This window comes from Ctenopharyngodon idella, chromosome 9 (assembly GCF_019924925.1).
Source record: "Ctenopharyngodon idella isolate HZGC_01 chromosome 9, HZGC01, whole genome shotgun sequence".
NCBI classification, from domain to species: Eukaryota; Metazoa; Chordata; class Actinopteri; order Cypriniformes; family Xenocyprididae; genus Ctenopharyngodon; species Ctenopharyngodon idella.
Genome location: NC_067228.1, coordinates 24,738,717 through 24,752,497, shown reverse-complemented (window position 1 = coordinate 24,752,497; position 13,781 = coordinate 24,738,717). Strand labels below are relative to the sequence as shown.

At 37.6% G+C, this 13,781-nt stretch overlaps 1 protein-coding gene across 1 annotated transcript in view; it reads left to right on the top strand.

The window, feature by feature from the left end:
* Positions 1-84: 84 nt before the first annotated feature.
* The window catches only part of inpp4aa (inositol polyphosphate-4-phosphatase type I Aa), a 33,404-nt gene continuing 19,707 nt past the window's right edge, over positions 85-13,781 (top strand). The window contains 2 exon segments of the mRNA XM_051906223.1: positions 85-240; positions 13,095-13,298. Of these exon segments, the coding sequence (XP_051762183.1) occupies positions 13,199-13,298 (100 nt within the window). The 5' untranslated portion in view covers positions 85-240; positions 13,095-13,198.

Sequence of the window (13,781 nt, the reverse complement as noted above, 5' to 3'; positions counted from 1 at the left end):
GTAACCGAATAAACAATTTAAAATACACTATTTTCAAATCTCATAGAGACGTGTTCTTTTGGCTCACAGTATTTGTGAAAGGCGGGGTTTTAGAGAAACAACTTGACGTAATGTGCTGTGACATCACGGCAGGGCGAGTCCACAATGCAGAGCAAGTGAAAGAATTGCGGAGATCGCCGTGTATCAAAACACTGATCTGCATACTACCTTAAAATCATGGAGCATATCGGTGACTGAAACGTAAGTGATCCTTGTTTGCTGGTAATGTTTGCAGTCCGTGTGTAGTAGCAGCCTAGTTAAACGCTTAGAAGGAAGCAATGAAGAAACGGGAATCAATGTTTTTCTTGATATGTTCAAAGTCCGTTATATGGCATAAGAAAATGGCTGAGAGTGATAATTAGCAGGTCGAGTTTTGTATTTAGAAATGTTTTTATTATAAGGTATATTATAAGGCATAACGGAGGACGCAACCGTCCATTCAGTCGTAATCACGCTTTATATTCCGTCATGAGTGCATTAACCCTGTATATCAAGATGTTACATGAAGAGCTCGTTCACGTTGTCAGCTTTTGCTGCTGCAGTAGCTTTACATTGTTTCAATATGATAAAAGAAGCAGATGGGTCATAATTGTCTGTTTACAAGGTGCCTTGAACACATTGGGGATGGAAACCGGTTTGGTTTTCGACCATATGCTATCTTCCTTGTCAGTGCAGTGTACTAAAATACACGGACAACATTATCTACACAACATCATTCATTACTGGAACCACAGCATGACAAATAATAGGCAGCGTACATTACCGTTACCGAAAAATGACTCTCATGAGCCGGTTCTTCTTAGTGAATCAAAACAAACAGCGCGACCATTATTGCAGGATTCCTAAATGAATGACTCGTTTGAGTCGGTTCTTTTTAATCAATTATTCAGTTATTCTTTTTGAATCAATACCACTTCTAAATCAGTCAGAACTGTTAGTACTGAATAAATCTGACTTACTTACAGAAGTGTAACTTACAGTAGGCCTGTTAGGTTTTATTAAATCAGTGGTATTTTATAAAAATGAATGAACGAAATATGTTGTCACTATTTTGTTTTAGTATTTGAATTTGATATAGTGTTAGGAACAATTTCAAAGGCTTGCATTTATACCACCTGTAAAATATCTGTGAGAAGACATGAAGCATTCTGTATAAACACCTTTTGCAAGAATTGTATTACATTTATTTCTGATTTGTAATATGAAATCTGAATGAGGTCTTATCACTTAGCCCTTGATCCCTAGAAAGCACAAGGTTTATGTAGAGAGCCAGTCTCCAGTTACATAACTGGATGCAAAATCTTTGATAGCTCTGATAATATAACTTGATTCGATGTCAATTCTACATCACAATCAGAAAGAATGAAAAGATAGTGTCACCTTTTATGTTAAAGTCCATATAGGTTTTTTCATTGTAAATACAAGGGCCTCACGGCAGTCTCAATGCACCTTCTTCCTCAAAACTTTCTCTAGAAGTTGTTCCTTATAGGATTGTCTTTTTCAAATGTGACCAGCTCGTGTTGTTACAAATATATGAAAGGTTCACTGTTCTTTAATATTCTCAGTACCTGGATTAATGGCACTATTGATTGTTGGATATGCCAAAGACTCACATGGTGTACTAATTATACAACAGTTCACAAAAGCATTCCAGTGAGAGATCTGGGTTACTAATGCAAAGATTAGTTTCTTAGTCCTTATTACAAGTTACTAGTGGAACTAGTGGCACGATGCGAAGCGGAGTTTCTTTTGCAGTTGTAGGCTGTAAGGACTTTTTGAAAAAACTGAAATCATTTGGCAAAGTGATGTTGAGCTGTAATGCGGTCAAGACCTGCCTAGAGCTACTTTAGCCGTGCGTTTCCCTGAAAATAATTGCACACCTTAGAACGTTTGCCAACCAATCAGATTCAAGCATTCAACAGCCCCGTTGTATAGTTAAAAATAAAGGCTCTTTATTGGCATCGATGGTTCCCCCATTCCATTGTACAAAAAATTCTTTATAGTGGAAAAAGGTTCTTTAGATTTTTTAAATGTCTTTCAGGCCCCATTTACACTAGTGCATTTTCGTTTTAAAACAGTGTTTTAAAATGAAAACGATCCTCGTCTACACTGGCGTTTCTACAGCGTTTCAGAATTGATCTACGTCTATACTACACTACCGAAAACGCATGTCACATGACCGTTCATGCGCACTGGGCATGCGCATATAAGTGTAAACAGTTACCCCTTGCGCATGTATGTAGCAGCAGTATTAAAAATATGCAGAGTTTAACTGCACAGTGGCTGATAAAAATGACAACAAAGCCAGCAAAGATTGCAGTTAAGTCTCCATGTTATTGTTTCCACAATCGTCAAGGTTACGCAGAATGGACGTGGGCAGCCAAACGTCTCTGTTTTGGTCCGTTTATACTGAAACGCAACCCCAGCGTTTTCAAACTAACGTCTGCAGCATTTTCGAAAGTCTCCATTTTCGAGGTTCGAAAACGCCGGCGTAGTGTAAACGACAGGAAACGCACTAATGTAAACGGGGCCTCACACTAAGAAAAACATGGTTCTTTTAAGAACTGTTCACTGAAAGGTTCTTTCAGGAGCCGAAAATGGTTCTTCTATGGCATCGCAGCGAAAACCCTCTTTTGGAACCTTTATGGGATTGATCTTGGTGAAAAATGCTGAAAAATGAAAACTATAATATAATCCTGGAGCTTTGTTTCTGGCTTTATATAAACTGAACAGACATTTAGGCCAATAGTTTATTTCCCCATTTCTAAAAACTCTCTATTCAAGAGGTATTCACTGACCTTTAAAGAGACAACTGATGTTGTGTAGGTTTAAAACAAATTATAATTTTTTTTCTGTCTGACCAATGTCACGATGGTCCATGAACCTAAAGTTCTAGTGGCGAGACAACTGCTGCCAATGACAAGTGCTTTACTGTTATTTTGCCATTTCATGCATGAAACACATATACAGAACATATGTTACTCTCGTCCCTGTTACTGTGTGTCTTCTGTCTGCCCTTCTTCACTGGTTATGATTTCTTCACACCATTCAGCTGTGTGCCATGAGACAGACAGTGACGACACATATTTGTAAAATAGAGGTTGGCTGCACATGCTTAGGAGAAGCAGAATTTCGCTCAGCCAGAAGAAATGATGTAAGGTCTAGAGATGAAAGGAGAGCATGGATAATCCTGTTTTCACCCAGACGATGACTCATCACTAAAAGGAAATGGCTGTTCATTATGATTGTAACTGCTTTAATTACAATTTCATATGAATCCAATCAAAACAGAGATTAAATGGCAATGCCTCTTTGATTATTTGGCATACGCAGAGCGAGGGTTGACTTTTTATTTTTAGCCTTCGCTTGAATTAACTTATTGGAGACTTAAACGTATAGTTCACCCAAAAATGAAATGAAAACTGTCATTAGTTGCTCCATTCCAAATAATTTGTATAATTTGCCATGTCACATTTGTTTATAGCACACATGAGAACCACTAGCATTTAACAATGATGTCAAACATGGTGCAAAAGGTTGGGGCTCGAATTTCAGATTTCAATTTTAGTCTGTTCAAAATATAAATATGGCTTCAGAGTTCAGAAGCCTTATGCTTGAGTCATATGAACTACTTTAATGGTGTTTAAGTCCTTTTGGAGCTCCACTATGGCCATGTTTAGATTGCCAGCAAAAATTTTATTTTTGCATATCTAGATTTTATCCAGATGGGTTTTTGAAAGTCTGGACAGCAAAAAAAAAAAAAAAAACACTGATTCAAACCACATTTGAGGTGGTTTGAAATGTCATTCCAATCAGGCTGCTCAAATTGAATTTCAAACTGTCTTTTGCATTGTTCTTAACGCAACAACGATAACATCAAAACTGATCTGCCTGAAAAGGTCTGATTTGAGAAAAAATCTGATTTGCCTGCAGTCTGAACATAGATTTTAAAAGAGGTCTCTTATGCTCACCAAAGCTGCGTTTATTTGATCAAACATACAGTAAAAATAGTAATATTTTGAAATACTATTACAACTTTAAAATATCTGTTTTCTGTAATTTAATTTATTCATGTGATGGCAAAGCTGAAATTTCAATAGTCATTAGTCCAGTCTCATGAAACATTTTTTATTATTATCAGTTTTTCATGCATCCTTCCTGATTAAAAACTTCTTTTAAGTAAACAAAAATTTGAAACTTGAACCGTAGTGTACTCATGGATTAGTTTATTTGCACACAGACCCACATGTACTGTAGCATGTAAAAGTGCTGTTCATGCAGACACACTCTCACACATGGATTCATTTCCTGTATATGTTTATCATGCACATAGGAAATGTACGTAAATAGAAATAAGGCTCAGTTCTTTACTTATTTTTGTCATTTGTAAGTAGCATGCTTTCAAATTACATTGCTATGCCAATAATACACACATCAATATCTTTATAGTCCAGGCCAGAATTTCCACACAACCTCAAAGTGTGAATATCTGCTATATGGCTTTCTTAAACTTAAACAAGATTTATCTCACTCAAATCTGTTTAGACTTGAAAGATTTAGGCTAAATAAAATGGCTTCACTGACTGTACCCTAATATTGCCCACCTCTGTTCCTCTTTTAGTTTCAGGGATGCCGAAACTGTTGTCCATTCTATAATTACATCACGCCCACATTAGATCTCTTTTAATTGGTCTTCCTGCCAAAATGTTTTTAAAGGAATGAATATGTCCAGAACTCTTTCGATATTCATTGTTTTTGTTCCATTTCCAGTTTCCTGTCATGGGTTTTGAATACAAAAGCAAAAGAGACAGGCCCACTCCTAAAAAGTCTTGATGTGTACTTGCAGAGTTGCATTTTACATCGATAAAGTCCATGAGACTGTGGGGTGTCCCAGTTGGCATTTTAGGTTTCAAGAAGGTGCTCACGAGTGCCCCCTTTGTGCCTGCCTCAATGCATGTTGTTGTCAAGCCCTCACTGGATGAAACATCTGCATTATGACCCTAGAAACAGCACTGCAACAGAAGTATTGAATATGCAGGTTTGTAGCATGTATACATAGCTCTGCTGAGGTAACAGTTAAACAGAAATTTTCTGCTCATTGCCAGTCTCAAAAAGCTCAGCTGAAGAGAAAGTCACTCACACTTCCTGATTAAGCAAAAGATCAGGATGTGGTTGTGAGAGGAGGTGGACTGTGAGGCAGACTGAGAACTGCCAGTTTAGAGTGAGAATGCAACAGCGTGCATGTGAAGGTCTGTAAGCTTAGGCATTGTTGTGTTGTGTCCATCACCCATTGTTTTCAATCAGGTCTATTGCACAAAATTGTCCAGAAGAAAAAGAAGAGAAATGAATATCACTCCTCAGACGGTGATGTCATCTTAATAGTTGAATACTGAAACATGAGTTGTCTTTGTCCCAGCACCATGAGCTTTCAATTGATGGACACCCATCTCTATTCCTGCCACTTTATTTTTGCAGTCTTTCTGAAATGTAATAATTTTGTTTACAAATATAAAATGTTATTTATTTTTTAATCATGAATTTTATTTTTTATACACTACCGTTCAAAAATGTTTTTGAATGAAGTCTGTTATGCTCACCAAGCCTGCATTTATTTGTTAAAAAATACAGTAAAAACAGTAATATTGTAAAAATGAAATATTATTGCAATTTAAAATAACTCTTTTCTCTTTTAATATGTTTTAAAATTTAACTTATTTTTGTGATGGTAAAGCTGAATTTTCAGGAACATTACTCCAGTCTGCAGCATCACTTCAGAAATCATTTTAATATGCTGATTTGGTGATAAAAATACATTTATTATTATTATAATATTGAAAATAGCTGTGCTTAATTTTTTTGTGGAAACCATAAAACATTTTTTTTTTTCAGTATTCTTTGATGAAAGTTCTAAAGAAAAGCATTTATTTGAAATTGAATTGTTTTTTTTAACATTATACATGTCACTTTTGATCAATTTAATGCATCCATGATTATATAATGTCCTTCTAATTTAAATCATTCTAGTCATATTTATATGCACTTGACTTGTTGCAATACTAACTTTATAATAAGAATCACATAAGTCAATTTCTATACCAATGGATTCTGTTGAATAAAAGTATATGCATAATTATTCACCCACTTTCTTATTCCATTTTCTTATAGCTGATTGGTTTGGGCTAGTGAACATTCTGAGATGATGTGCAGCTTCAACGACTTCAGTGTAAACTGACCCAAACCACTGCAAAACATCACTTACAGAAATGACTTAGTTGAAGCAATGTTGTTGTAACTTCCACTTCCTGATAATTGAACCAACAGTGCTCACTGGGGCATCCAAACACTTTTTATGCTCCGATCTGATGCAGACTTTTACTTTAACAAACGCCAAGCCTCATATCATCATTATATGACTAAAATTTAAAGGGTCTTTGTTTGTTGAATTTATTCTATTTATTTATTTATTTTTACTGAAGCTGTATGGACATATACTTTAAATAGCAAATATACAACACACATTCACTATGTAAAGTTGTGTACGACATGAGTTGCATCATAATTCAGCCCATAACAATAGGTTATGTGCCATTCTTAATATGAAAGATTTCCTGCAGAAGATGGTGAGATGTAAAAAATACCAGATTTCGGTAAGACATTCTTGACCAGGTTTTATCAGGCTATAATACCATAATTTTGTAGTCACTTTAATGTATTAAAAAATTTGGTGTCCAATTACAAGGGATTTTGAACAACGTCCTAATAGACCTTTTGGGAGCAGATGTCATAGTCATAGACATAGACATTTTGTGCACATTATGGTGGCAGAAAAACAGTGGTAACAAGTGGAGAAAAACTGGCAAGTTCCATGTAATAAAGAGAAAAAAATGTCTTGTGCCTTTGGATGTCTGAATCAGAATGCGGAAAAAAAAATCTATCATCGAAGACGCCCATTGAAACTAAACGCAGATGTTTATGGTTGAAGCCATTAAACGAACAGACTGCACTGATGAAACCTATGATGATTTGCTTGCACTTCTGAGGATAAAAAGTCAGAATATTGAGTTTATATCTTGCAATTCAGATTTTTTTTCTCAGAATTGTGAGATATAAACTCGGAATTGCAAGAAAAAAGGTCAGAATTGTGAGATAAAATGTAAACTGCCACTGCAGAACTGTGTCGTGATCCCAGCCTGTGTTCCCCGGGTCTTGTGTGGACTTCTGTTATTTCCTGTTCTGTGCCATTTTTTGTAGTCATTTGTAGTTTTTTTTGTTTATTAGTTCCTGATTGTTCCCAGGTGTGTCTTGTTTGCCAATCACCCCTTGTGTATAAATACCCCAGTGTTTCTCATGTTCTTTGTCTGGTGTTGTTCTTAGTGGATGTATCCAGTAGTTGTAATTGTGGGACTATCTGAGCCACTGTAAAATTTTATATCAACCTAGCATTGCAGCTGAGCGGATCTGCTTTTACTGTGGGTGTTGTAGAGGATGAATGCAGTCATTCACGCTGTACCCATCGCGCCAGAGTCTCCAGCTGTCATGACCGCTACACCAGAGTCTCCAGCTGTCATGGCCGCCACCCCAAAGTCTTCAGCCAACATGGTTGCCATTCCAGAGTCTTCAGCCATCATGGACGCCACACCTAGTGTTCCTGGTTGTCATGAATGTCACATTTGAAGACATCCAGGCGTTTCAAGGCCATCAGAGGCTGATCTCCAACTTGGCGACCCACAGCAGATCTCAGCAAGAGCAGCTGGCGTTCTAATACCTGTGCCCTTAAATCTGTCTACTGCAGCGCTGCCTGTTTCTGAGGCTGTGCCGTTATTCTCAGTGCTGCCTGTTATAGCCGTGGCCATTTTGTGTGTTTGGGCTGCACATTGCTCTCCAGCTCATAAGTCCACTCCAGAGCCCACTCCAGTCCATGAGTCTGCTCCAGAACCCGCTTCAGCCCACGGAGTCCGCTCCAGAGCCCGCTTTAGCCCATAAGTCCACTTCAGAGCCCACTCCTTCCCCAGAGCTCAGCAATATGTCCGTTCCAGCCTATGAACTTTCTGTCTGTCTTGATATGATAACAGAGGTCGTCCCTGAGTTTCCTGTCTGCCCTGATACAACCATGGAAGTCGTCCCTGAGTTTTCTGTCTGCCCTGATGCGACCACTGAGGTCATTTCTGAACTGCCTGTCTGCATCAACATGACCATAGAGGTCATTTTTGAACTGCCGGTCTACAGTGATGTGACCATGAAGGTAACACCTGAACATCCAGTTTTGCTGGACAGGACCACAGAGATCACTCTTGAACTAATTGCCAGCCCTGCTTTGGCCAAGGAGGCAGATTTTGAATCCCCCACCTGTCTCTGTTTGGCCTCTGGGGCCATCACCTGTCTGAGCTCTCTGTTGTAATTCCTCCAGCCTCGCCAGATCCATAGTGGTGGTCTTCAGCCCTGTCTGTACAGCTGTGGTGGTCTTCTGCTCTGCCATGGGGATTTTCAGGCCTGACCTTTCAGCTTTGGTGGCCACCTGCTCCGCCCTGGCTTCCCAATCTGCCTCAGTCTCCAGTCCTTCTCCCACCACATGGCCCAGGCCCTCCGTCTCTCCCACTGTTCCACCTCCTCTCCATCTCCCTCCTGGACTCATGTGTCTGTCTGTTGAGGAGCATCTGGAATCCACTCCTTAAAGGGTGGGCTCTGTCATGATCCCAGTCTGTGTTAACCAGGTCTTGCGTGGACTTATGTTATTTCCGGTTCTGTGCCATGTTTTGTAGTTTTTCTTGTTGATTAGTTCCTGATTGTTCCCAGGTGTGTCTTGTTTGCCAGTCACCCCTTGTGTATAAATACCCCTGTGTTTCTCATGTTCTTTGTCTGGTGTTGTCCTTAGTGGATATATTAAGTAAGTTGTTTTCAGTTCTGTTTTGCCCCGGTTTGGATTTACTCTGGTTTTTGCCTGTTTCCTGTTGCTTGGATGTTTGTGTTATTTTGTTTAAAAAAACTGCTATATTGCACTTGAATCCTCGTCTTCCTAATTTCTGAAACACTCTGTGTTACAAACGTTATCACTTACTGCCACCAGGTAGGCTCTACCCACAAAATATGTATTTGTTGAGTTGACTCAGAATGCTGTATCCTTCCCTAATAAAAAAAAAAGAGAAAAAACTACCACTGGGGTCGGAAAGATTTTAAAATGTTTTTGAAAGAATTCTCATATACTCATAAATGTCTTTACTGGGGATTATTATGATTAATAGGGAACAGGGTTGTCACAGTACCAGAATTTCAGTTGTCGCTACCAATACCAGTAAAATATCTCGGTTCAAGAACCAATTTTGGTATCAGAGCAAAAACATATTGTCCCATTTTTTTTTTCTCGTCCGTTGATTATCACTGTCAATTATCACAGTTTCGATTTAATCATGCATTTAAATACTGATGTTAATCCAGAAACTTTGCCGTGTACTTAGCAGCATGAAAAACTAAACTTGTATTCAGATGTGAATGGGTAATAAACAGAAAGCAAGAGAAGAGCCCTCCCTTTATAATCACTAAGGTTGTCAATCTCTAAAGCGCAAGCTCACTGAATTCTGCACTCTTGCGAAAAACTCCCGATATAATAAAAAAGCTGACTTAATTGTACAATAAATCTCTTATTTACATTGTGGTTATAATGAAAAGATTTGCAAGCGCGTGGCTCGTGTTGAACAAAACAAAACCTTGTGTTTTCAGTGGTGTTAAGATATTATTGTGATTGTGATTGGCTACAACGCTCAATGCTTGTAAAAACATGCTGTAAATAGAATCCTTTGATGCTCAGAGAGAGCTCAAACAAACATGAACAAGAGCATTTGAAAGCAGTGTCTATCAGCGGACCATACCGAATATACCCGGGTACTTTTTTTTAGTACCAACTGGTACTGGTAGTACAGGTTTTGACAACCCTAATAGGGATTATGTCTTTTACTTTTGATCAATTTAATGCTTCCTTACTGAACAAAAGCATTCGTTTATTTTAAAAAAATCGTACTGACCATAAACTTTTGAAAGGTAGTGTATAAATATAAATATAACCCCATAATTACATTTACCCCTCATAACATTTAACCTCACTCAGTTTGTAGAAAATCATCACCCAGTTCCATTCTCCACTCCATAAACCTGTCTTTTCATATTGTAAGTGGAAGAGGCAGCTTGTATCTGTTGAATGTGTTTGTTGTGCTGTGAGTGATTCAGATGAGTGACCACAGCAAGAGCCTCGGGGTGAGAGACAACATTTAATTAGCATCAACAAACTTCTCACCACATTCACTTTCATCAGTTTTTCCATGTATTTCCATATTATCATGATGGAATCTGTATCAAATTGGTGCATTTGACCTAACTGCTTTTAAGTATAACCTAAAGATGCACGAAGTTTGAATGAGGCCAGTGAAAAATCAGTCTTGAGAATGAACTTGCAGAGATTGCTGGTTAATGTGTGTGAAATGTCAGTGCCTATTATGAGTGTGGTAATTATCAGTCCTTTTGTGGAGCTCTTTAACTGTAAGCGGGAGATGAATATTCTTCTGATGATAGCCATTTCTATTCTTGATTGCTGTTAACACATTATGATGAATGTGTTGTTCATTGTGATTAGTTTCTAGGCTGTGTGGTGGACTATAACAGGCAGATGGATGGCTGGTAGGTTGTTGGTTGTTTATGCTGGAGCCTGAGTCAGAATCAGCCGTCCACCCCTTCAGCCCCAGACTGCAGCCCACTACCTGCTGCTTTGCCTACGCCACAGCCAAAAACCCTCCATCCGCCACTGATGTAGCCTATTTGCATCCTCATTCACCCTTTGTGTCAGGATTCAATTGTGTTGTACAGTCCTAGCATACTGTACAGTTTTGCTGCATTCTTTGCAGCCAAAGACTCAAAATGGGAAGTTGAAACATGAAAATTGCGTACAGTTATTTTTGTAGCACTAATTTTGTATGTGCGTTTGTGCTTGATTGATTTACATAATTGCTTCTAAAACAGCACAGACAGAGCAAATAAGTGATGCTAACACTGTGCCCGGTTCATTCTTAGTTAATGCTGAGAGACTTGCAACCTTATTTTCAGTCTTATTTTCTCTGATTTGATAAAGGTTTTGGTGATAGATAAAACCCTTCAGCATGTCTCCAATTCTTTATGTAGGGCAAAGTCAAAACCACCAATTTATTTTATGAAGGGATTTGTTTTTTTTATTTACATTTTATATCAGTGGCACACAAGAATTTTGTTTCTTTATTTGTTATATTTGTGATATATTGTCCATTTTACTTTTAGAAATGAAAGCTGGGGCCGTATTCACAAAACATCTTAAGGCTAAAAGTAGCTCCTAAATTGCTGATTTAAAAATAATGGGCGTGTCAGTCCTAATTTTAGGAGTCCTAAATTTTTGCTCTAAGAGTATTTCACAAAGCATTTTAGCGGTAAAACTAGCTCCTAAATCTGTGAAACGTTAGGAGTAGTCAAGAGGACTCCTAAGTCACTAAGACAAAATCACAAACAATCCTAATCCACCCAAAGACAGCACTGTACACCATTGAGGCAATAGCGATAGAGCCTTAGGTGCTGAACTTTTTCTTCATAAATGCAATACATTTTGATTTATAGATTTGAATCTACGATAAGGCGCCAGAAATAAATCTTTAACAAAAAATAAATATTGTCCGATTACCTGTGGCAGTGGTTTTCATGAGTTCACACTGATCAATGATTAAATAGAGTAAAAAAATATATATAATAAGCGTATTTGGTGTGCTGTCCAAGGGGATTGAGAGCTCCAAGCTTGGAATTTAGCCCAAACCCAAAGTTCTCCCCATATCCCCAGCCGAGAGTAAGGGACGGGGTGGCGGAGGGATGCAGAAAACTGTCAAAGTAACTATAGGCGAGTCGGCTCTCGTCTGTGTATATATTCCTCCTCTCGTGGTGATTAGAAAGAGGGTTTGAATGTGTTCCTCCCAAACTTTGTTTATAAAACATAATTTGTCGCTTGAATTCTGCTTTCTCTTGAGATGCAGATATCCAAGAGGCGGACAATTAACTGTATATATTAGTTTAATTAGTGACACTTAGCCTACATTTTAAAACCTTTATTTGAATATGGCAACATGTTAATAAGAAAAATACTTATTTGAATAGGGCAACATTTGTATTTTAAAACCTTTATTTTAATATGGAAACATGACACCTCATTCTACAATATTTCTATGATTAAATCGCTGACAGAGACTCCTCCCCATCAGCCAATCACTGTGTGCATACTCCATAGCAACAAGGTCAATATACAGTGCCCTTCAGAAATCATTCTAATATGTTGATTTGATGTTAAAAAAACAGTTCTTACTATTATCAGTGCTGAATATATTTATTTATTTATTTTTATTTTTTGCATTAAATTAAGCAAAATTGACAGTAGAGACATTTATAATGTTACACAAGTGTTCTTTTGAACTTTCTACTCATCAAAGAGTCCTGAAAATTGTATCATGATTTCCACAAAAATATAAATCGATTTTTCAACATTGATAATAAGAACCATTAATTATACTTAAATACTAATTCAAATTGATAATAATTGAGCACCAAATCAGCTTATCAGAATGATAGTTCATACATTTGTCAAATGATTGTGGAATAAGAATGATTGTATGCCGTATGTGATGTTTGTTGTCATTTGAAGCATGTATGACCCTCATTAAGCTATGTCTATATAAAGTGATGGTCTGAAGCTAACAGCATCCTGTTTGTGAAACATTTCCTTTTCGTCATGAATTATCCAGTCATAAACATAAGACAATTCTCTGGCACTGACTTTCTCTGATTGCAGCTCTGTTGTTGTGTTCAATTATAAATGTCCTCCTATGAAACTGCATAAATAATGCAGAGACATACATAACGGCTTGAGATCAAGCGCAAGTCTCATTCTTTAGATGTCTCAGGTTAACCGCCTCAGGGTTCACTGGTTCTTCTTTAGTCTCCAGACAGTTGGTGACACAAATATTGACTCATCCTTTTTGTCTCATTCTCTCTTTTGCTTTTAGATTCTAATCTTTTAGACTGAAACAGATTACTGGAAAATACTTTACCTGCAACATAAAGTGGGAGTGTAAGAGGTAATCCTATTGGTTACTGAACTGGAGGCAAGATGGCGGGAAGAGAGCGCAGTCCACGCCACAGGCCATGGTCGGTGTACCGAGCCAACACTTTTGACTTGTCATCTGAGATGATGGGGTTGGCGCTAGCAGGTGAGGGATTATTAGCTTTTTGACACTTAACTTTTTTGTTTTTTTGACATTTAACTTTTACCCGTACAGCAAGTTTATACTGCAGTTATCTAGGATATGACAATAATACATAATACGAGGTTTTCCACTAAGAAAAGTACAGTTTAGACATTTTTTTTATGGAATTAAAATGCTGTAGGGGTTTTAAACTAAATAAGCGTCATATTTCTGCTTTTAAAATCTGTTTTTTTCTCTCTCTCTCTCTCTCTCTCTGAGAGATGAGATATGGCTTTCTGAGGTAATAATTAGCATGCCACAGATGGTGTAAATAGGCCTTTACTCACCCTCAACCTGTATGACTGTTTTTCTTCTGTGGAACACAAAAAGAATATTTGAAGAATGTTGGCAACTAAACCGTTTTCACTTCCAAAGTATGGACAATATTTAGAGTTCTCAAAATATAATGCTTTATGATCCACAGAAGAAAGAAGCTCATACAGGTTT